This window comes from Arvicanthis niloticus, chromosome 4 (assembly GCF_011762505.2).
Source record: "Arvicanthis niloticus isolate mArvNil1 chromosome 4, mArvNil1.pat.X, whole genome shotgun sequence".
In the NCBI taxonomy this organism is placed as follows: domain Eukaryota; kingdom Metazoa; phylum Chordata; class Mammalia; order Rodentia; family Muridae; genus Arvicanthis; species Arvicanthis niloticus.
Window position 1 is genome coordinate 99,012,486 of NC_047661.1, and position 21,164 is coordinate 99,033,649.

Consider the following 21,164-nt stretch of genomic DNA (forward strand, 5'->3'; position numbering starts at 1 on the left):
ACATAAATTTCTGATTTGATTGACATATTTTATTAGGGAATTAAAGCACAGAGAGGCTAAATAAATTTCTAAATATTATATAGCCAGACATGGTTTGTGACTATGATCCCAGCACTTAAGAGTCTGAAACAGCTAGGGTAGCCTGGGCTACGTATCTTATCTCGAAAATACCAGACAAAACATTATATAAACTAGAAAGTAACAGAGCCTGGATTTGACCCAAAATTCTTTAGTATCTGACATCTTTTTGCTTTTGTTTGTTTGTTTTTTGTTTTTTCGAGACAAGGTTTCTCTGTGTAGCCCTGGCTGTCCTAGAACTCACTATGTAGACCAGGCCAGCCTCGAACTCAGAAATCTGCCTGCCTCTGCCTCCCAAGTGCTGGCTTTTTTTTAACCTCTTCAGTACTGAAGTTTGAATCTAGGGCTGCATAGCTACATTCCCAATCCAAGATTTACCTTAACACAGTACTAGTAGGGAAATAAGCAGGGTGTTGTGAAGGAGTGGATTGTGTTCTCACTGCTCTGGAAAGAGCTATCAAAAAAAGACATGTTAGCTGAGATTTGAAAGGCCATGTTAAAATATCTATATTAGCCAGGGTTCTCTAGAGTCACAGAACATATGGAATGAATGGGGGCGGGGGGGGGGACAGAGAGGGAGAGAGAGAATGAATGAATAAATGAATTTATTGGAATGACTTATAGGCTGCAATTCAACTAATCCAACAATGGCTAGCTATGAATAGTAAGCCTAAAAATCTAGTAGTTGCTCGGCTCCACAAAGCTGGTCTTCTGTATAAGCTGCAATCCCAAAGAAGCAAGCTCCAGTGCCAGTGAAGGAGTGGATATGTTAGCAAGGTGAAGGCAAGCAGGCAAAGAAAAACCAGAAGCTTCCTTCTTCTATGTCCTTATATAGACTCCCAGCGGAAGGAGTGGCCTAGATTAAAGTCGTGTCTTCCCACGTCAAGATCTAGACTAAAGGCATGAGGCCTCCCAAGATCCAGGGCACAGCTGTGCCCTCCACTTCTGGATGGTAGTTCGTTCCAGACGTAGTCAAGTGGACAACCAGTAATACCCATCACAGTGTCTTCTCTTTCAAGCTTAAATTTCACCTTCACAGTCTTCCTTGTCTCCTAGAGCCCAGTTTGGGTTGCTTCTCTAGAGAACTCTGGGACACAACCATCTGCAAGCAAGGTTATCACGGAGTTCCGTGCCCTTCTAGCATGGCATGGCTGTGTGCCCAAAAACATCTGTGGAAGGATCAGATGGATAACTTCATTCATAGTTTGTTTTTGGTTTTTGCTTCAGAGACAATATAACATCCTAATTTGGTCTCCTTGATCCTCAACTGGCCACGCTTACACCATGGTTCTGAGCAAAATATTGACAATAGTTAAAGATATAAGTTCATATACATCCAGACTTGGTCCAGACCAGCTCCAGTGATAGATCATTCTGGAGCTTTTTGGCCTCACTCATTACATCTTTAGCCTTGTCAAAGTCCCCAGTGAGATTCTACTTGTGAGCTTCATTTGTCAGCATTTACCATGCAAGAATATATTGGATTAACATGATGTCATCATGTACGATGGGATCTGGAAACTCCTATGTCATAATAAGAAGGTGGGAAGAGGGCAAATAACATGGCAGGATTTCTGCAAAGATGATTTTGACCTCATGGATCCCTGAGGTCACAACCACAAGGATCTCTGAGGGCACAGCTTGAGAACTGCTGCTCTAAATGATGTCACAGACATACCTTCTCCTCTGGTCGCCTTCAGTCAGCTGCTAATTTGTGAATTCATTTATTTCTACCTAGCAAGTTGCCACAAAGTGGCCTGAGAAACATATTTGGGGGTCTGTCTTAGTTATCTTTCTATTGCTGTGACAAAATACCATGACTGAGAAAACTTATAAAAGGAAGTATTTAATGGGGCTTACCTTTTGGAGGCTTAGAGTCCATGGTGGCAAAGCAAAGGCACATGGCAGGAACAGCTGAGAGCTCATATCTTGGTCCACTAGAAGCAGGCAAAGAAAGAACACTTGTTCTAGTCTTTTTTTTTAATTTATTTGGGGGGGGGGGGTCGAGACAGGGTTTCTCTGTGTAGCCCTGGCTGTCCTGGAACTAACTCTGTAGACCAGGCTGGCCTCAAAATCAGAAATCCGCCTGCCTCTGCCTCCCAAGTGCTGGGAGGTGGGAGGTGGGAGGTGGGAGGTGGGAGGTGGGAGGTGGGAGGTGGGAGGTGGGAGGTGGGAGGTGGGAGGTGGAGGAGGTGGGAGGAGGTGGGAGGAGGTGCTGGGAGGTGGGAGGAGGTGCTGGAAGGGTGCCGCCACCACCTGCTGTTCTAGTCTTTTAAAACCTCAAAGCCTGCCCCCAGTGATACCTCTTACAACAAAGCCACACCTCCTAATCCTTTCCAAACAGTTCCACCAATGGGGATCAAGTATTCAAATATATGAGCCTGTTGGGGCATTGTCATTCAAACCACCACAGGAACTCATTGGCATAATGCTTTGGTTAGTTAACTGGGGACTCAGAGTCTCACAAGGATGAACTCAAAGTGACAGCTGACCCTGGCTTCTTCCTTAAGCACATGCTTAATAAATGCAGCAATAAGGTAATTGCTGCAGAATTTAGTCCTGGTAGTTGTAAGGCTTCCATTAACTACTTCTCCCCACGCCCACTCCACCCCTTTTTTAAAAATTTGTTTTGAAAAAGAATTTTTTCTTTTAATCTTCTCAAGTCCAACCTGGCAGTCCTTGCCTATGGTTCCAACACCTGTGAGCTTCTGAAGATGGGCAAAACGAAGAGAGAAGTTTGCAGACTGAAGCCTGGACTTAGACAAGGATCTAATCCTAGAGGAGAAATGGCAATCCCAGACCTCAGATGCAGTGTCTTAGAAAAAAAGAGTGCTTGAGCTGTCCCCAGCAGAAGATCATCAACAAGAAGAGTGGGGATTCACATTCTACCCAGCCAGGCCAGTTCTCAGACCCAGGAGTTCATCTATAATGTCATTACCTCATCATCATTGCCTGTTTTGGTCTGAATGAGATGTCCCTTATAAGTCCCAAGCGTGTGACTCTTTGGTCCACAGTTGGTGGCTGTTGGAGGAGGATTAGGAGGTATGGCCTTGCTGGAGGAAGTGTGTCACAGAGGTGGCTTGGAGGTTACAAATGGCCCATGCTATTTTCAGTTGCTCTCTGTTTCCTGCTTGTGCTTTGAAATGTGAGCGCTCAGCTGTTCCCCCAGCTGCCCCGTTCTGCCCAGCTTCCCTGCTGTGATGGTGACTGCCACTTAGCCCTCTTGGGACCATACACCCAAAATAAGCCTGCTTTGGTTGTTACATTTTATCACAGTCCTAGAAAAGCATCTAATATACGAACTCAGACCTCAGGAGCCAAGTTCTTTTTTCTTTCTAGGATTTATTTATTTTTGTTGCTTGAGAAAACACTTTACCCATCTTGCCAGCCCTACTTTCAGAACTTAAAATTGTTCAATGATTTATTTATTTTTAAAATTGTATGTGCGTGAATGTTTTACCTGTATGGGCGTATATGCACACATACATGTCTGGTACACTCAACAGAGGACATGGAATCTCCTGGAGCTGGAGTAACAAGTGGTTGTGGGTCACCCTGTGGGTGCTGGGTGTTGAAGCTGGGTCCTCTGCAAGAGCAGCAAGTGCTTGGAGCTGCAGAGTCATCTCTCCCTGCTTTTAGACCTTTTAACTGTGGAGACACTCACACATAGTATGAAGAAATGACGACGGGTTCCTCTTCTGTAGCAGCTCCCCACGTGCTTTCTTGCTGCCTGCAGGATGTGTGCTCTCTCCCTTCCTACTAGGTGACAGACCTGGGATTCACAAGCTTCTTCATTTCTCCCTTAGATATTTGAGTTTCAGTAAGATCTTAAGGAGAGCGTTTTAGTCTCTCTCTCTTGCTCTATCTGTCTGTCTATCTGTCTCTATTTCCCTTTCTCTCTGTGTGTGTCTGTTTTTCTGTCTCTCTGTCTCTGCCTCTGTCTCTCTCTGTCTCTTTGTCTCTCTCTCTGTCTGTCTCTCTCTGTCTGTCTCTCTCTGTCTGTCTCTCTCTCTCTCTCTCTCTCTCTGGCTTTTATAGGCTCATCCTGTGTGCTTGTGGACTGGAGGTGACCATGGCTCAGGTCCTTTCACATGCTCTACATGATCTTAGGCCCAGATAATTTAGGAATTAAATCAGTTTGAAAAACGGAGCCTCTCTTAATCTGCTTACTAGGTTGGGACTGGATAAGGAATGGTTTGGGATTTTGATTTGTTGCCGACTCCACAGCCAGCTCTGTGTATGGTATTCCCATAGACAGCCTTGCTTCCTTTCCCTTCTCTTTGAAGAACGAAGCTCCTTTCCCCCTCTTTTTGAGAAGAGACAAGAGCCTGCGTCCCAGACTCTTCTATCCCTCCTGCTGTTGCTTGGCTTTTCTTCAGTTTTATTCTAGCCAGTGTTTGTATCTCCTGAGGGTCTGCAACTATGTGGGGCCCAGAAATGGGGAGAGCCCCCCCCCCCCAAACTCCGAATGCTATAGAAGACGACCATGTTTCAGTCACGGGAGCCAGGCTGAAAACTTTTTTAAAGTTCTTTTTATAAAATCATTAAACATGAAATCAATATTTTAAAAGACTAAGGGGGGGAGTAGGGCTTTGAGCGTTCCAAGTGAGACCGAAATGCTGATTTCATACTTGCCTGCCAGAAACATTGTTCTTGCTTTCAGGCAAATGGCTTGGGTGTTAATTAAGGCTTCACACTTCCTGGCTATCTCCTTTCTTCACATTCTTGCTGCTAATCGTCATGTTAAGAGACACATGACTTCTGTTTCAAAAGCTCAAGTTTATTAGAGTGGAAACAAAAGTCTCAGCTCTACAGGAAAGGAAAAGAGATTAGGATTCAAGTCCAGCCATTTGCTTATTCATCTGCATATGGTTAAAAGATTTCCAAATATCCACTGGTTTCTCTTTCACTGTGACATGAGGCCAACCCAAGGAGGGGAAGAGAAAAATCCTGTTCCTACCCTGATGTAGGAACACATCTTCCATTTGCCTTGGGGACAAGAGATTGCTTCCTCTTTTAATAGTAAGCCAAAGTGACAAAACTCAGGGAGAAAGTGGCTTCTTCTGAAAGTTATTTTCCCAATTAGCTTTTTATTTTATTTGCAGTGCCAGGCTTGAAACCATGGGCTTGCACACACTAGGCTCAGCTATATACTTAAACCCTAATTACCTGTTGCTCTGCATCAATTTACAAATTAGTGCGTGGTAAACAAACATTATTTAATGAAACCCACAGACTCTGTGGATCAGTATTTCACAGGATATAGAAGGGATGGCGTCTTCGGCTTCATGGTGTCTGAGCTTCAGTGGGAGGAATGGGGGGGGGGGGCACTAAAAGGGCTGGGAGTGACTCAACAGGCTCGGCTAGAAGATCCAAGGCCTGAAGCGCTATGCCTCAGGTTTGTACTAAGATCTGTCAACACAGTGTCTACGTACAGCCTGCGCATCCATGAGCCTTGTATTCCTCTGCAGTGTGGCTGGGTTTATTCTTCCAGAGAGCAAGCATGTCCGGACTTTGAGTCCAAATGTCACTTCAGTTGTGTTATAAGTAGCTAAGGACCTCAGATTCAGGAAAAGACAGTTCAGAGGGAAGAGAGAAAGTGAGGTGTAAAATACCAATTTGAAAACTATAAAGCCAGACATGGTGCAGGTCTTTAACCCCATCACTTGAGAGGCAGAGGCATGGGATCTCTGTGAGTTTGAAGCCAGCCTCTTTGTTCTACACAGTGAGTTCCAGGACAGCCAGGCCTACATAGTGAGACCCTGTCTCAAAAAAAGAAAGAAAGAAAGAGAGAGAGAGAGAGAGAGAGAGAGAGAGAGAGAGAGAGAGAGAGAGAAAGAAAGAAAGAAAAGTCTAGTACACTTCAGTCACGCTGGTCCAGGGGGACAGGAGAGGCTATGCTGGTGTGATTAAAATAAGACCGCTTTACCGAGCTGTGGGAGCAAGTTATTCCATGCTGGCCTTAGTGGTTTCCACTGAGATATAATTCACATACCAAAAAATCCACCCATGTGCAAGTCAGTGGTTTTTAGTACATTCACAGTTGTATGACCATGATTACAAATTCCAGACACATATAACTCACATGTGTTAGGAGTTATTCTCCATATTACCTTCCACTGTCCCCAGATCCCGCTGACCCAGTTTCTGTCTATGGATTGGTCATTTATAAGGATTTATTTGTCTGGTATTTATTTGTCTTTTGTAACTAGCTTCTTTCACTTAGCATAGTATTTTCAAGTTTCACTGATAAGATACAGTGTGTGTGTGAGTGTGTGTGTGTGTGTGTGTGTGTGTGTGTCTGTGTGTCTGTGTGTGTGTATGTGTGTGCGAGTGCACGCATGTGTGTTGTGCAGGGTATGTACACACTCACGAGTGCATGTGCATTTACATATTGAAGTACAATGTCTTTCTCAGTCACCCTCCACCTTATTTTTTGAGACATGGTTTTTTTACTGAATTTGAACTCACTGGTTGGTAAGCAAGTTCTATGAATCAGCATATCTCTGCTGCCCCTAACCCTGAACTGTCCTACAGGAACATGCTGCCATGCTTGATTTATCACATGGATGCTGGGAGCCTGATCTCTGGCCCTCGTGCTTATGACAAGCAGATTTGACTGAGCCATCTTCCTAATCCCTATTCCATTCCCTTTATTGATTGAGCAATATCCCATTGTGTGTCTCTACCTGGGACATTTTGTTTAACAGGTGATAGACATTGGGTAAGTTCTGGTTTGGGGCTGTTCTATGGAATAAACATTTTGTGCATATTTGTAGACAGTTTATTTTTTTCATGAAATATGTTTGCAGCTTCTAGGGAAACATAGCTAACGGTGAAACTACTGGTGATAAATGGCCAAACTTCAAGACTGGGGAGATGGCTCATTGGAGAAATCACTTGTCACACAAATGTGAGGGTCAGAGTTCAGATCACCGGGATATAGGTAAGAAATCGAGGTGGGTGTGGTGGCCTGCCTTCAATCCCAGCAGTGGAGGGGTGGAGACAGGGATTCCCCGCAGCAAGATGGCTAGCTAGGCTAGCGAGCCTGGGTTCAGTGAAAGACTCTGTTCCAGTGAATGGAGAATGATTAGGGAAGGCATCTGAAGTCAACATCTGGCTGTCACATGTATAGACATACACATGTACCTGCATGATCACATGTACTCATGTATGTATGAACACCCATAAATGCAGACACCAGACACCCACACACTGCCCCCCTCCCCCCCCCCCCACACACAAGAATATGTCATAGAAGAGCTCTTCGGATCCTCCCAAACCAAAGAAAATGTTGATTGTAGACAAAATAAAAAATAAGACTAGGTTTTCTGATGAGAACAAGAAAGGTCATTTAAGTGTTGCATTTTTTTCACATTTAACTCACAAGGTTCAAAGTTTCAGCCTGCAAACCCGCTCCATTAACCCGAATCTGTTTTTCTAATGTGATATTCTTAGCCAACAGACTGCTACCAGCCACAAAATGTCACCATGTTCTTTATCAGCCTAAGGCCAGTACCTCTCATTGCTCGGTAAATATTTGAGGCATTCCAGAGTCAGCTTGACCAGATGTTTACTGGAGGCTTTTAACTCCCTGAATGCTCTCCTTTCTCTAAGGACACACTCCCTAAACTGGAGCAAAAGATGGCAATAGTTTAGGTCACCTCTGGGCGCCAGGGACGTGTAGTTCAGGCTGACCTCAAACTGTCCCTGCCTCTACTGCTCCAGCAACTGCGCTATGGAGCAGGGAAGGCAGCTGCCCAGTGAGGCCCTGTGTGCCCGTGCTGCCTTTACCATCTGCATACCTTGAACCGTGGCCAATTTACGTTTTTCAGTGTTTGAGTTTCCTTACTACATAAAAGAGTCTGGCCAGGTGGTGGTGGCGCACGCCTTTAATCCCAGCACTTGGGAGGCAGAGGCAGGTGGATTTCTGAGTTCGAGGCCAGCCTGGTCTACAGAGTGAGTTCCAGGACAGCCAGGACTACACAGAGAAACCCTGTCTCGAAAAACAAAAATAAAAACAACAATAATAATAATAATAATAATAAAATAAAAGAGTCTGAAGTTGAGCAGTGGGTTAATCCTTATGAGTTTAAGGCCAGCCTGGTCTACAGAGCGAGCTCCAGGGCAGCCAGGGCTACACAGAAAAACCCTGTCTTGAAAAACCGAAGTGGGGGAGGAAAAAAAAAAGAATTTGAATGGTATTGATCACCTTTTAGATCCTTCCAACAGCAGTAGGTGCTAACCCAACTGTGATATTTCCACCCTCCAGCACTGACTGAGGACTAGCCACAGACCAGTTACTATGTTATGCTGGATATGTTTTTGACTCACTTACTCCTCAAAGCCAAGCAAAGGAGACCCACATACTGGGGACATAAGATGTGGCCACACCTCTTTTGGAAATTGAACTGCTTCTCTGGGACCCCAGAGTCCTGTCCTGTGGCCCTGCTTACTTCTAGGGCTTCCATGGGTCTCTTGTCTACGGAATGAATACAAGTGAGCCCTGCCTGTCACTGGCAATGGGGAATGTGGATGGTGCTGGTCCTGTGTCTTAAGGAAGGGACACTGCACAAGCAAGCTCTCACTGTAGGGAATGGGCCAAGTAGAAAGAGGGGGGAGGGGACCGAGAACAGGGGCATTTGTTGATCTTCTTGCCTGGGTCTTGTAAATGTCAGCAGTGGGCTAAATCGGGTATTATGATTACCACTTTATTTTCCTCTGCTTTGTTTTTAAGACAGAGTCTCATGCAACACAGGCTAGCCTCAGATCCACTGTGTAGCTAAGGCTAGCCTTGAACTTCTGAGCCTCCTACTTTATCTCTGAAATGAAGGGATTACAAGCATGGGCCACCATGCTTGGCCTACCACCTCTTTTTGAAAAAGAAAAAAATATATATAACAGGAATCTGAAGAACAAAGCAAAACAGAAGTTTTTAACTTTGTAAAAAAAAAAAAAAATTGAGTCATTTGCTTTGGGTGCACGGCTGGTTACTGGCACAGCCAGAACTTAGACAGTTTTTTCCCACTGTGCTGCCAAATGAGAAAACCACAGTCCCCAGGGACCTCTGGTCCTCCCCTGAGACCCTCCTGAAAAGCAGCTTCTCCTTGGTAAATTGCCTCTCTACGGTGTCCTTCCTTGTTGATGCCAACTGAGAATGTGTCAGACAGACAGCAGAGGTGGCAAAGGGCCCCCCACCCCGAAGAAATTGCCATGGGAAGTTGACTCAACAGAGAAATATTTGATTTGAAAGTATGACAGTTAATCCTGGGATTTCACTCTTTGTTCTGAACTTCTGACCTGCAGCTGCTGGTCCAACCACAGGCTCTCAAGAAGGCGATGGTAACCTTGTTGAATGAATGTCCAGCCAATCAAATGAACAGGCCTTTGTTTCCTTCAAACCCTAATGCCGGGAAATAACTTCTGATATACAGAGACCACCCCACCACTACCACCTTATGCAGAGACCACCCCCCCCCCACACACACACACCACCTTTCCTGCAAGGACAACCTGAGGCACAGAGATAAAAGTCTAATCGAACATGAGTTCAATAGTTATTCATAATACATCCAGCAAATTATGGGTATTTTGAAAAAGCAAATTGCTGAAAAACACACACACATATAAACTGTTACCATATTTTTAGAAGGGATCCTTTGATGTGTTTAATAGCAAGTAGTCAATGTAACTCTGATTTGGCTACTAACCACAAGTATTTGAAGTTAGCAACATTTTAAGTTAGGAACATTGTAGCTAATGGAATGGAGGTCTTACATTGCCAGGCACAGTTTTTGGTTTTTCACAGACACCAAATTCACGGGATTCTACCAATACCTTTAGGAATAGTCTGGCTAACTTCTGATTTACAGATGAGAAACTCAGAAACAGAATTATCAGTTTGGATGTAAGACAACACACTGAAGCACTTCTGTAAATGTCAGATCCAATAAAAATGGGAAACAAAGCAAAAGAAAGGTAAATATCCAATAAAATAATACATGCCACATGATAATTATACCACCATTACAAATGATACTGTTGGGCTTCGAGCATGGCTCTGTTGGCAGAGTGCTCATTGCAGAAGCAGGAGGCTCTGAGTGTGGATCTACAGAGCCCATGTGAAAGCTGAACATGGCATTGCTTGCCTATAATCCTGACGCTGGGGAGGCAGAGACAGGAGGACCCCGGGGAGCTCATCACCCAGCCAACCTAGCCAAACTAACATGTCAGGGTCAGGGAAAGAGCTTGTCTCAAAAAAACAAAGTGGTATCTGGTATGGTAACACAACTTTAATCCCAGCAGTTGGGAGGCAGAGGCAGGCAGAGACATCACTATGAGTTTGAGGCCAGCCTGTCTGCATAGTGACTTCTAAATCAACCAGGGCTACACAAAACCTTATCTCGATTAATCAATCAATTAATTAAAAGTACAGTGGCAATTAAAGAAAGCACATTAACATCTGGCCTTCATATATGTGTGTGTATATGTGCATGTGGACCTACATATGCCCACATAGACTCTCTCTCTCTCTCTCTCTCTCTCTCTCTCTCTCTCCCCCCCCCCTCTCTCACATGCACACAACCACATACATTCTTACAGGATGTGGTAACCTGCAATCCCAGTCATGAGCCTGGAAGACTGACTGTAAATTCAAGGCCAGCCTGAGTGCATAGCTATGGTCTCCACCAGTCCTTAGGCAGTAACATTACTTGAGCCTAAGAGCTGAAGACAAGCCTAAGCAACATGTAGAGAGTCTGTCTCAGAAACACAATCACCAGCAGTGGGGGCACACACCTTTAATCCCAGTACTTGGAAGGCAGAAGCAGGTGGATCTCTGTGAGTTCAAGGCCAGCCTGGTCTACAAAGTAAGTTCCAAGATAGTCAGGGCTATGTAGAAAGATCTTATCTCAAACAAAGAAAAACAAAGAAACAACAACAACAAAAAATCACATTCTTGGAGAATATTTATTACCATAGGGAAATTCTTGAGATTTTACATTAATAAAGTTGGCAGGCGGGCTAGAGACATGGCTCAGTGGTTAGTGCCTGCTGCTCGCCAATGGAGCTTCCTTCCAATCTCCCATACCCAGCAGCTCACTGTTCTCTGTGATTCCAGCTCGATGGGATTCAACACTCTTCTGGTCTACAATGACATCTACACATGCGCACGCACACACACACACACACACACATTAAAAATCAAGAAAAAATAATTTGAAAGCTGGGTTGGTGGCACATTCTAGCTATTCAGGATACTGAGGCAGGAGGATTGAAGTCTGATACCAGTCCGGGAAACTTTTAGCAAGACTGTACCCTGAAGCAGATTTTATGAAGGGCCAGTGACACTGGCAGAGTGCTTGACAAACATGCGCAAGGCCCTGATTCAATTCCAAGTACAAAATATAAAAGAATAAGTTTTTTTTTTTAATTAAAATTGTACTTTCCACGAGAGCAACTGTTGTAGAAGGGACCAAGGATACACCCCACGCCTGTGAAATCGGAGTTGGGAGACCTGAGCCCCAGTGTTGGCACTTGTGACCTAGGTCTATGGCTGAATCCTTTGACTTCCCTGGGCTCTTGTTTGTTCATCTGGATAAAGCACAAATATAATCAGGCTGCTGTAGCCCAGTGCCTGACCTAGAGGCCAGTGACCTTCATGGTCACATGCCAAAATCCACTGTGAGTCCAAATGCTTTGAATAACAATGGTGATGCTTTCCTGAGGATTTTGGTTGGAGAGTGGACTGTATTACAGTCAAAAGTCCATTGCATCTTCAGTGTGACAACCCCCCCACACACACACACACCTTTTGTGCATTTTTGAGCATGTACACATGGTTCCTGGGGATTGGCCTGCCACAGGCTAGGAAAGCGTGCTACATCTGAGTGACACCTCCAGCTCAGCTTCTTAAATTTGAATCCTGACCAAGGCACACAGGAACTCAAATTACCGATGATTTCCTTTCTGAGACAAGCTCTCATTGTCCGAAGCGGGCCTCAACTTGCTATACTGCCAAAGCCGAGCTTCACCCTCTCACACTCGCTGTATGGGGTGCCGGGGTTATAGGTGTCACCATTTGGTGATCCAAGCCAGGGTCTCCTTCCTGCCAAGCATGCATTCTACCAAATGAGCTGTATCCCCAGATTTTGGTAGTTGTTTTTATTTTTTTTTCCTTTGGCCTGAAACTCAAAATGTGAAATAAAGCAGTCTCTAGCCTCAAGCCTCTGACAGTGATTCTGTTTCTACCCCTGAGGATCGGTTCCAGGCATTAGCCACCCTGCTTGGCACTGATGACGTCTTGAATGTTACTCATAAGGTAAGAGGTAAGCCTTCCTGCTTGCACAAAGCCTCGTGGTTACTATTTTCAATAATCCTATGATTTTATAAATTAAACCCATAATGGTACCGCCTTCAAAAATATTGATGATAGTTACAGCCAGCATATATTATATCCATGGTATCCTGTAACGCTGTCTTGATTGGTTTGTACTCAACCCTCATAATATAGTGAGGTCGGTACTATTGCTATGTCTCATTCCTCAATCAAGAACCTGGATATGTGGCTTGTCTGAAGCTAGGCAGCCACTGGGTAGACAGGAAAGACACAGAAGACATAACCCCAAGGATTCCTGCCTTTAGAAGCTGTGTCTCGCAGGTTGTCTTCTAAGCGCACTATGTTCTGTCCCCACAGGTTCGTCAAGTTGTGTTTCACCCACCCCTGCACCATATGGTCCCTGTGACCACTAACACTGTTTTCCTGCTTTCACAATCCTTGCCTTCTGCCAGAGCATCATCAGATTCAGTTTGAACGAATCATCCATCACTTGAGGCTTCTCCAACGCCTGTGGACTGGTCACGCACGCGCCAGGCCCTAGAGCAATGCTGTGGCTTCATTATAAATATTCATATGGTTTCTATGTCAAAATTCTTCTTTTTATTTAGTTTGTATTCATAATCATAAACTTAACTCTGCAATCCAGCTAGACTTGGAGGGGAATGAAGAAAATATGGAACCCAAGGAACTTCAGGGAGAGCAGAGATCATGGGGTGTTGCGAGCAGATGGAGCAGGGGCACTCTCCCGAGCTGCAGAAGGAATGGTCTGGTGGGTAAGATGCCCACCAGAATTAGAGCTGTCCACAGTCAGCAATTCATCTTCTTGCTTGTCTTAACATTCCTAGACCAAAAACATCCCACGGCCTCCATGATGCTCATGTTTTCTTTCACCTTACCGAAGAGCACGTGCAAGCCATTCAGCCACTCTGTCTTGGTAGTGCAGATAAAAAAAAAAAAAAAAAAAAAAAAAAACAACAACAACAACAAAAAAAACAAACAAACAAAAAAAAAAAAACCCAGGAACTGTTTGTGTCCAGCATTTGCCATGGACGAGATGCCAGGAACTGTAAGCTTCAGGATGAAGTTCTCATCCTCAACTTTCACCCCGTAGAGGGCCCAGTACCACTGTAGCTTGTGATGTCACCACCCTGGCATATGAATCCTGAAATAATTCTGTGAAAGGAGGAAACTTCATATCCAAATCTTTTCTCTTCTGTGCTCAGAGCACAAAGGGTTTCTGCTGTCTTTGGAACTTTGTCTGCAAATAGCTCGAAGAAGACACAGCCCAAGGGTTGGACATCAACTATGATGTTGAAGAGCATGGTGGGGTGACCATGCCTGCAGCAAGCAGTAATGGTGGAAAGTCATGTCTACAGAGCCACTTTCTATGTCAAAATTCTTAAGGTTTATATGATGGAAGTCCAACTAAAAAATAATTTTAATTTCTATCAACAAAACCTAGGAGTCAATCCCATTCAAAGCCTGGTAGTAGATTCAGCTCAGATCTCTTCTCCTCTCCCTCTTCTCCTTCAGGGACCCTGCTCTTCCCTCTCTGTCTTCATTCTAAATGTTGCCAGAAGCATCAGGTTTACATCATCCTGACTCCAAAGGGAAAAGCTCTCTCTCTCTCTCTCTCTCTCTCTCTCTCTCTCTCTCTCTCTCTCTCTCTCTCTCTCCTCCTTTCTCCCTCCCCCTCACTCTCCCTTCCTCTCTCCCTCTGTGTGTTTGATTAGCTCTGCCTGAGTCCCATGAACCAATCATAATGTGGTGTGATTTATAACCCCCTCAGTGCTGTGAGGAGTAGGAGAGGAAGTGCCCATAGAAATCAAAGGAAGAAAATGGGAGTGTACGTAAGCCAGTGCAAGATATGACTGTGACTGTCCACGGATGTGTCACGGACAATAGAGCGGTTAAGTTAGTTGATGGAACAGAGAGTGCAGTGATAACACAGAGAAGCCAACACTCACTCACTAATTGGTGTCCAGGAATGAGAAGTCTCATAGGAACCAAAGAATCAGAAATGCAAAAGACGGGACCTTATAGCCTGTATGGGTCACCCAGTTCCCTATTCCTCCCCTCGCTAGCTCCCTGTTGGCTTTCTCTAATGTCAGTCAATCCAACTGGTGCTGGTGGGAACAGAAGGGAGGCCCCTGGAGAAACAACAGACAGAGACCACTATAGAAAGTCACAAATGGTCAAAATGCAGAGAGAAACTTAGTGGAGTTCCTATCCCCAAAGCTACCTCTATAATACAACTCCAGCACCTACAGCTCAGAGAGCATCAAGGAAGAGACTTCGGAAAGGTTGTAAGAGCGGAAGACCAGGAACTCTGCTGTGAGACTACATCTAGAAGTGACTAGAAGTGCTACACATGGTATCCCAACAATATGGCCGCCTAAACAAGGATATCAATAGGCTAATGTGTGAAGGGAAAACTTATGGGACCCCACCCCTAGCCAAGGGCTTACAGGCAACTGAGGGATTCGTAGATTCCCCCATAGAGGAGCCCCCTAATCCGTCATCCCATAACAAGTGGGGAGCCTTGAAATCATGTACATGCAATGCTGAACAGAATTGGCAGATTTATATAAATATATGTACATATATAGACGTAGTCTCGTGTGTGTGTGTGTGTGTGTGTGTGTGTGTGTGTGTGTGCGTGTGTGTGTAAAACAATAACAATTAAGGAGGAAGCCAGGAGTTGGGTTGGGGACAGGATGGGTGGAGTTAAAGGAAGGAAAAGCAATGAAGGGAAATGATATAGTTATATTTTAATTTTACAAAGTTAATAAAAAATAAAGCAAGCTAATTAAATTTTGAAGAAAGCTAGACATATTGCCAGAAACGCCTTTTTCATCAGATCAAGCATGGGAAGCAGGAACTGGCCATTTAGTGAAGCGTGTTGTATGAGGCTTAAGAAGGAACTAAGAATGAGCCAAGAGAAAGAAAGATAAAAAATTAACTTTAAAGAAAACTCATATATCCATATTTTGCTGAATGTGTTGAGTGACTGCATAGCCTTTCTTCAGATGGAGAAAAGGCTCTGTTCATGATCTGGTTAAAGAACTTGGGCCTCTTAACATGCAGTAGAGTCTTGGGGCTTGACAAGGTCCTGACATGGTGCCTCTTAGCCAGCATCTTCTGAATTTCCTGCATATCCTATGCCTCCTGTCTGTTATATAGGTGTTAACAAATCTTCCTCTAAGATTGCTTTTAGCTAGAATGCCTAGAGGAATTCTTGAAGAATCAGAATAGGTTTTACATTTCTCCCCAGAAAAACAGTGGGAAAGTAAATAGCCTCGTGTCTCTGATGAGCAGCCGGTACTTTCTGCCTCCCAGCAAGGCTGGAGCGATCCTGTTTGAGCCTCGGAAGGCACTGAATTCTTCTAAGCATCAATGATTGTGTTTTAAAGTCTTGACTTGGTATCAGTGGAAACAATTCTCATTAACTTCTCTGTTGCCTAACATTTCGTAGATGAATGTTCACATAATTAAAGAATCTGAGGGCTGTTGTATAAATCTGGAGTGCATAAGATCTGGAATATACAGATGTATTATACACAACACCTTCCTGGTGTGAAAAGGAAATAAGTCAGTTTACAATGAAAGGATTTCCTTGCTTTCCCCTCTGGAGAAGGGTATAGCGGTCTGAATCAATGTTTATTTAACCAAATGTGTTGCCTTTTTAAAAGGTAACACTGTGTTATAAATTTACTGCATACACAAATTTCTCTTTTGGAGTCCAATTTGTGTTGAGCACTTTATAAGCCTCTCTTCTTGGTATTGAAGACAAAGATATTCTCTCTTCTTCTTCTTCTTCTTCTTCTTCTTCTTCTTCTTCTTCTTCTTCTTCTTCTTCTTCTTCTTCTTCTTCTTCTTCTTCTTCTTCCTTCTTCTTCTTCTTCCTCCCCTCCCCCTCCCCCTCCCCCTCCCCCTCCCCCCCCTCCCCCTCCCCCTCCCCCTCCTTCTCCTTCTCCTTCTTCTTTGGTTCTTGATTTTTCAAGACAGGGTTTCTCCATGTAGCCCTGGTTGTGCAGGAACTCACTCAGTAGACCAAGCTATCCTTGAGCTCACCTGCCTCTGCCTCCTGAAATTAAAGGCATACGCCACCACCACCAAATAAAAACAATGATTCTTAAAACAGAATCCACAGAAATGTCTGCAACTTTGGGGACCTGATATGTATCTATGAAATTTCCAGAAAGACAAGCCGTACTTTCATTAGATTCTCTGTAAACCTTTTATCACCCCTCCCCCCAAAGATGTGAAAGATACAATGAGATTTTAAAGAGAATGTTTATTAACTTTAAAATGTTTTTTCTTGCCCCACCCAAATCTGGGGCCTGAATGGAAAAGAAAACCTTATTCCTTTCACTCAATCATCCGATTTTCAAAAAAGAATAGTGAATGAATGTCCATGGTGTGGGGGAGAGTGTGTTTTCCGTACTGTCTGAAGGCAATGGGCCAAGGAAAAAAAAAGACACGTTTTAAAAGAAACTCTTTAAAACAAACAAACAACCAGAAAAGGCCCAAACAAAGACAGCTATCTGGGGCTGGAGAGATAGCACAATGGTTAAGAGCTCTGGCTGCTCTAGCAGAGGACCCAGGTTCGGTTCCCAGCGCCCTCACTGTAGCTCACAGCCTTTATAACTTCAGTTCCAAGGCATCTGACATTCTCTTCTGGCCTCTTCCAGCTACATGCATGTAGTAAATGTTAACTCAAGCAAGCACACAAATAATAAATAAACACATCTTTAAAAAAAAAAAACATATCTACCTTGGAGTCTCTTTCTCTCCCTGCTCCCCGTCCTCCCCCTCCCATCACCCCCCCCTTGGCTATTGTTCATTGTTATTTAGTGTTCTTCACTGCGGATTTTTTTTTTTTTTGTGGGAAACTGTAAATTACTAGATCTCTTTTAACTAGGAAGCCAGCACAGCAAATTCATGTTCTGTTATAAATTAAGTGATGTGATGACATATGCTTAGTGGTTAGACTGACACACAAAATAAATCAAATGTAATCACTGGGATCGGAGTCTGAGATATAAAATAAACCATTTTGGGGTTGAAACAAAAGACAGGCCCATAGAAGCAGCCCTTTGCCAAAACACGAGGAAGCTAATTCTGTTTCGAGTCGGCCAGAGAAAAACCATTTCAATTCGATATTGCTTTGTTCTAATATGGAATTCTGAGCAGGCGACTCCCAGAAGTGAGGACAGAGGATCCAGGGCTCAGCACAACACAGAGTTTCTCATCATCACAACCCTGAAGCCCTAAAACAAGTGTTTTGACTCATAGGCTCACTTTCTACTCCCTCTTACCCAAAACAGCTGGAACAGTTGCCTTGCAGACTAAGATACAATGCTAAAGCATGCACTGTTAAAACACACTCAGGAGCCCTACAATGCCGATAACCTGATAAACCTGATAACCTGATAAACTTGGCATTTTGGTTCTCAGGCCAAAGCTCCCCCATCCTCGTGTGTGTGTGTGTGTGTGTGTGTGTGTGTGTGTGTGTGTGTCTATGTATTCATTTGTGTACATGTGTGTGCTAGTGCACATGTGTGAAGAGTAGAGGTTGGTATTGAATGTCACCTTGGTCACTATACTGAGGCAGGGTCTCTCACTGACCCTGGAGCCAATCCTACCCCCCCCACCCCCCAAACTCAGCTTGGTCTGGCTAGCTCCCTTGCCCTGGCAGTTCCTAGTCTCTGCCTCCCCAGCACTGAGGACTGGAATTACAAGCATGCAGACATACTCACTGGCTTTCACTCGGGTCCTTGGGATCCAAACTCCATCTTGTCATAATTATATAACAAATGCTTTATCCACTGAGCTACCTCCCCAGGCACAGAGCCAATGTATGTGTGCCAGGCATATACATATACATCATATACATACACACAATACTCCAGTCACAATACTCCAGAGCCAGAGGCAGGTGGATCTCTGTGAGTTCAAGGCCAGCCTGTTCTACAAATTTAATTCCATTACAGCCCAAGCTGTTACAGAAACCCAGTCTTGAAAAACTAAACAGACAAACAAACAAACAAACAAAAAGTTAGGTTGGTTTTATTTTACATGTATGAATATTTGCCTGCAATTACTTGCCTGGTGTTTCAGATCTCCCATGAGTGACAGATGTTAGTGAGCCACCAGGTGGTTGCTGGGAGCTCAATTCAGGTTAATAGCAAATGCTTTTAACCACTGAGCCATCTCTCCAACCCCCCAGAGACAATTTTTAAAAATTAATTCATTAAATTATTTTCTTCATTTAAAGCAGTGGCTCTCAATCTTCCGAATGCTGTGAACCTTTAATACAGTAGTTCCTCGTGTTGTGCTGACCCCCAACCATAAAATTACTTCCGCTGCTACTTCATATCTGTAATTTTGCTGCTGTTACAAGTCGTAATATAAATATCTGATATGCAAATTGTCTGATATAAGACCCTCAAAGGGTTATAACCCACATATGGAGAACTGCTGATTTAAAGTTATACTTACCATGTAGAAGAAAAATAACTAGGAACACGAAGGATTCTAGCTTTTTAAGGACAGATTTCTGTGTGCTTATATTTCCTCCCTTGGTCAGACAGTCACCTGGGGTTTTTTTTTTTTTTTTTTTTTTTTTTGTATAATTCAAATTTATTAAACTTTATCATAGCGTTTATTTTATATGTGTATGTGCATTCAGGTATGCATGCTATATGGAAGTCAGAGGTCTCAGTTCTTTCATCGTGCGGGTCCCAGGAACTGAACTCAAGTCCTCTGGCCTGATCATGAGCCATCTTGTGGGACTTTAATTCTAATTTTAAGGAAATGCCACATCCCAGATTTGTTTGGTGAGCATTGGTCTCTGTCTGCATGCAGATGACTGGATGCCAATCAGTGGAATTCAAAAGAAAAATGACCTCATCTTATTTGTGGACAAATCCAATTATATTTCTTTTTCTGTCTGTGTGCCTCACAATGGAAGACGAACAGAGACTGAAAGCTGATTAAAGTAGGACTTATGACTGGTAACCTATAAATTAATTGTAGTTGAACCAATCTAAACTTATCCTGGTTTAGCTTACGAATGGATGAGACTCAGACTATAGTTATTCTACTTGGCTTTGGCAATTCCTGGGGAGTAACCCTTAATCTGCTTTCCTAACTGCAGAACTGGCTACTTCCCCAGTGGTGTACCCCAAACACTTGCTGTTTCTCTTGGCCATGTGCTCATGGTCCACCTCCTTTAATGGCAGCTTCCTCCTCTCTCCGGTACCCTTCTCTCCTCTCTTCCTGAGACCTCTAACTGGTAACTGAAAACCCGCCTCCCTCTCTTCCCTCCAGTGATTGGCTGTAGCCATTTTTATTCAACCAATAGTTTTAAATTAAGGAGCAAGGTTTGCACAACAAAAGCTGGTATGTGAGATAATTAGACCTTGGGATACAGAATTTAGCATTACGATACATAACAATAGACCAAACCTCCACACTTAATACACCCCAGGAAGCAGATTTGGGTGAGGTTCATAGACTTTCTGCAAGCCTCAGTCCTTCTAGTCAGTCCTCAGTTCAGTGGACTGGAATTCCTGCAATGGAGCAATTCTGGACATGGGCTGTCACTACCCCTATTTCTTGTATAAGAAAACTAAACTCAGAAAAGTTAGGACATTTAAACAAAGTCCGTAGCTGGTAGTAACAAGAATGAAACTCCCACCTACAGACAGTGTGTGTGATGACAAGTTTCAGTGGAAGGCTGAAGCAGGAACTCAGACCCTGCTGCTTACTACCCATCTAGCATAGACTAACTGGTGAAGCCCAGGTCAAGACAGACGCTGTCTCCAAAACAAAACAGCTCATGTTGCCTGGACCCTGAAGAGTGACACCTAAGACTTACCTCTAGCCTGGGTGTGGGAGTTGGGGGGTTATAGTGGGGGGATAAAACTGGGGGAGGGTAGTGTTCTCCGTGGAATCACCACCAGATGGAAGTATTCTTCTCACCTTTGTGTTCCAGCTGGATGATGACATGTTGCTAATAAACAGTCTGCTTTTGAAAAGAAGGAACTCGTGATAAATTTAGTAAGAACAACCCTTACAACATTTTGAAGACATTATTTTTAACATTTTAAATGCCCTTTGTTCATTTCTTGTAGATACAGGAGCACGGGAAACAAACCCAACCAATACAACCTGACATCCTAGAAGCCAGACACAAGTCCTCTTCGGTCCAGAGACAGCCGACTGAGTGGTTGAACATCTGTGCCCTGGTGCCAGGCTGGCGGGGCTTTAAACTCTGTCTTGCATGTACACTGGTCGAGCTACTGAGCTGCTCCCCTGCCTCGACTGTTTCATTTGGAAGGCAGGGATTATGGCTTGAACTTCTTTATAGGGTTGTTTTGTTGAAGATGAGAGAGTTAATAGACACGAAGCGTGTAGTCACACACAATAAACACTCAATAAAAGGCTTGATTAACTTAAATACATTTCTTCATGGCCCTTGTTAAACTCTTACCTTCTTTTGGGGGTGGGGGAAGCAGGAAACATTTCCAAAAAGTCCTTAATACCATCTATCCTGGAGTTCCATCATTTGGCTCTTCTGAAGGTTCCTGAGCGCAGGCTGAGTTGACAGGCCTTATGAATAAGCCCTGTGTAGCCTGTACTACAGCCTAAGGTTTTCCATGCAGTCTCAGGGCTTTGGATTACAGCACTGCAGACGTGCAAGCAGGAACTGAAATGACAGAAAGTAAAGGGGAAAAGAAAT

General features: G+C 43.9%; 1 protein-coding gene and 1 long non-coding RNA gene across 2 annotated transcripts in view; one reads left to right on the forward strand and one right to left on the reverse strand.

Annotated features, from left to right (window-relative positions):
- Alg14 (ALG14 UDP-N-acetylglucosaminyltransferase subunit) overlaps nucleotides 1–20,922 on the forward strand; it is a 99,474-nt gene extending 78,552 nt beyond the window's left edge. Inside the window, exon 4 of the mRNA XM_076933194.1 lies at nucleotides 20,557–20,922. Within this exon, the coding sequence (XP_076789309.1) occupies nucleotides 20,557–20,907 (351 nt within the window). The 3' untranslated portion in view covers nucleotides 20,908–20,922. The remainder of the gene's footprint in view (nucleotides 1–20,556) is intronic.
- Nucleotides 911–3,135, reverse strand: LOC143441907 (uncharacterized). Its single transcript, XR_013109659.1, has 3 exons — nucleotides 3,017–3,135; nucleotides 1,939–2,015; nucleotides 911–1,247 (listed from the first exon to the last, which is right to left on the reverse strand). It is a non-coding gene; the product is annotated as an uncharacterized LOC143441907 (long non-coding RNA).
- Nucleotides 20,923–21,164: the final 242 nt, after the last annotated feature.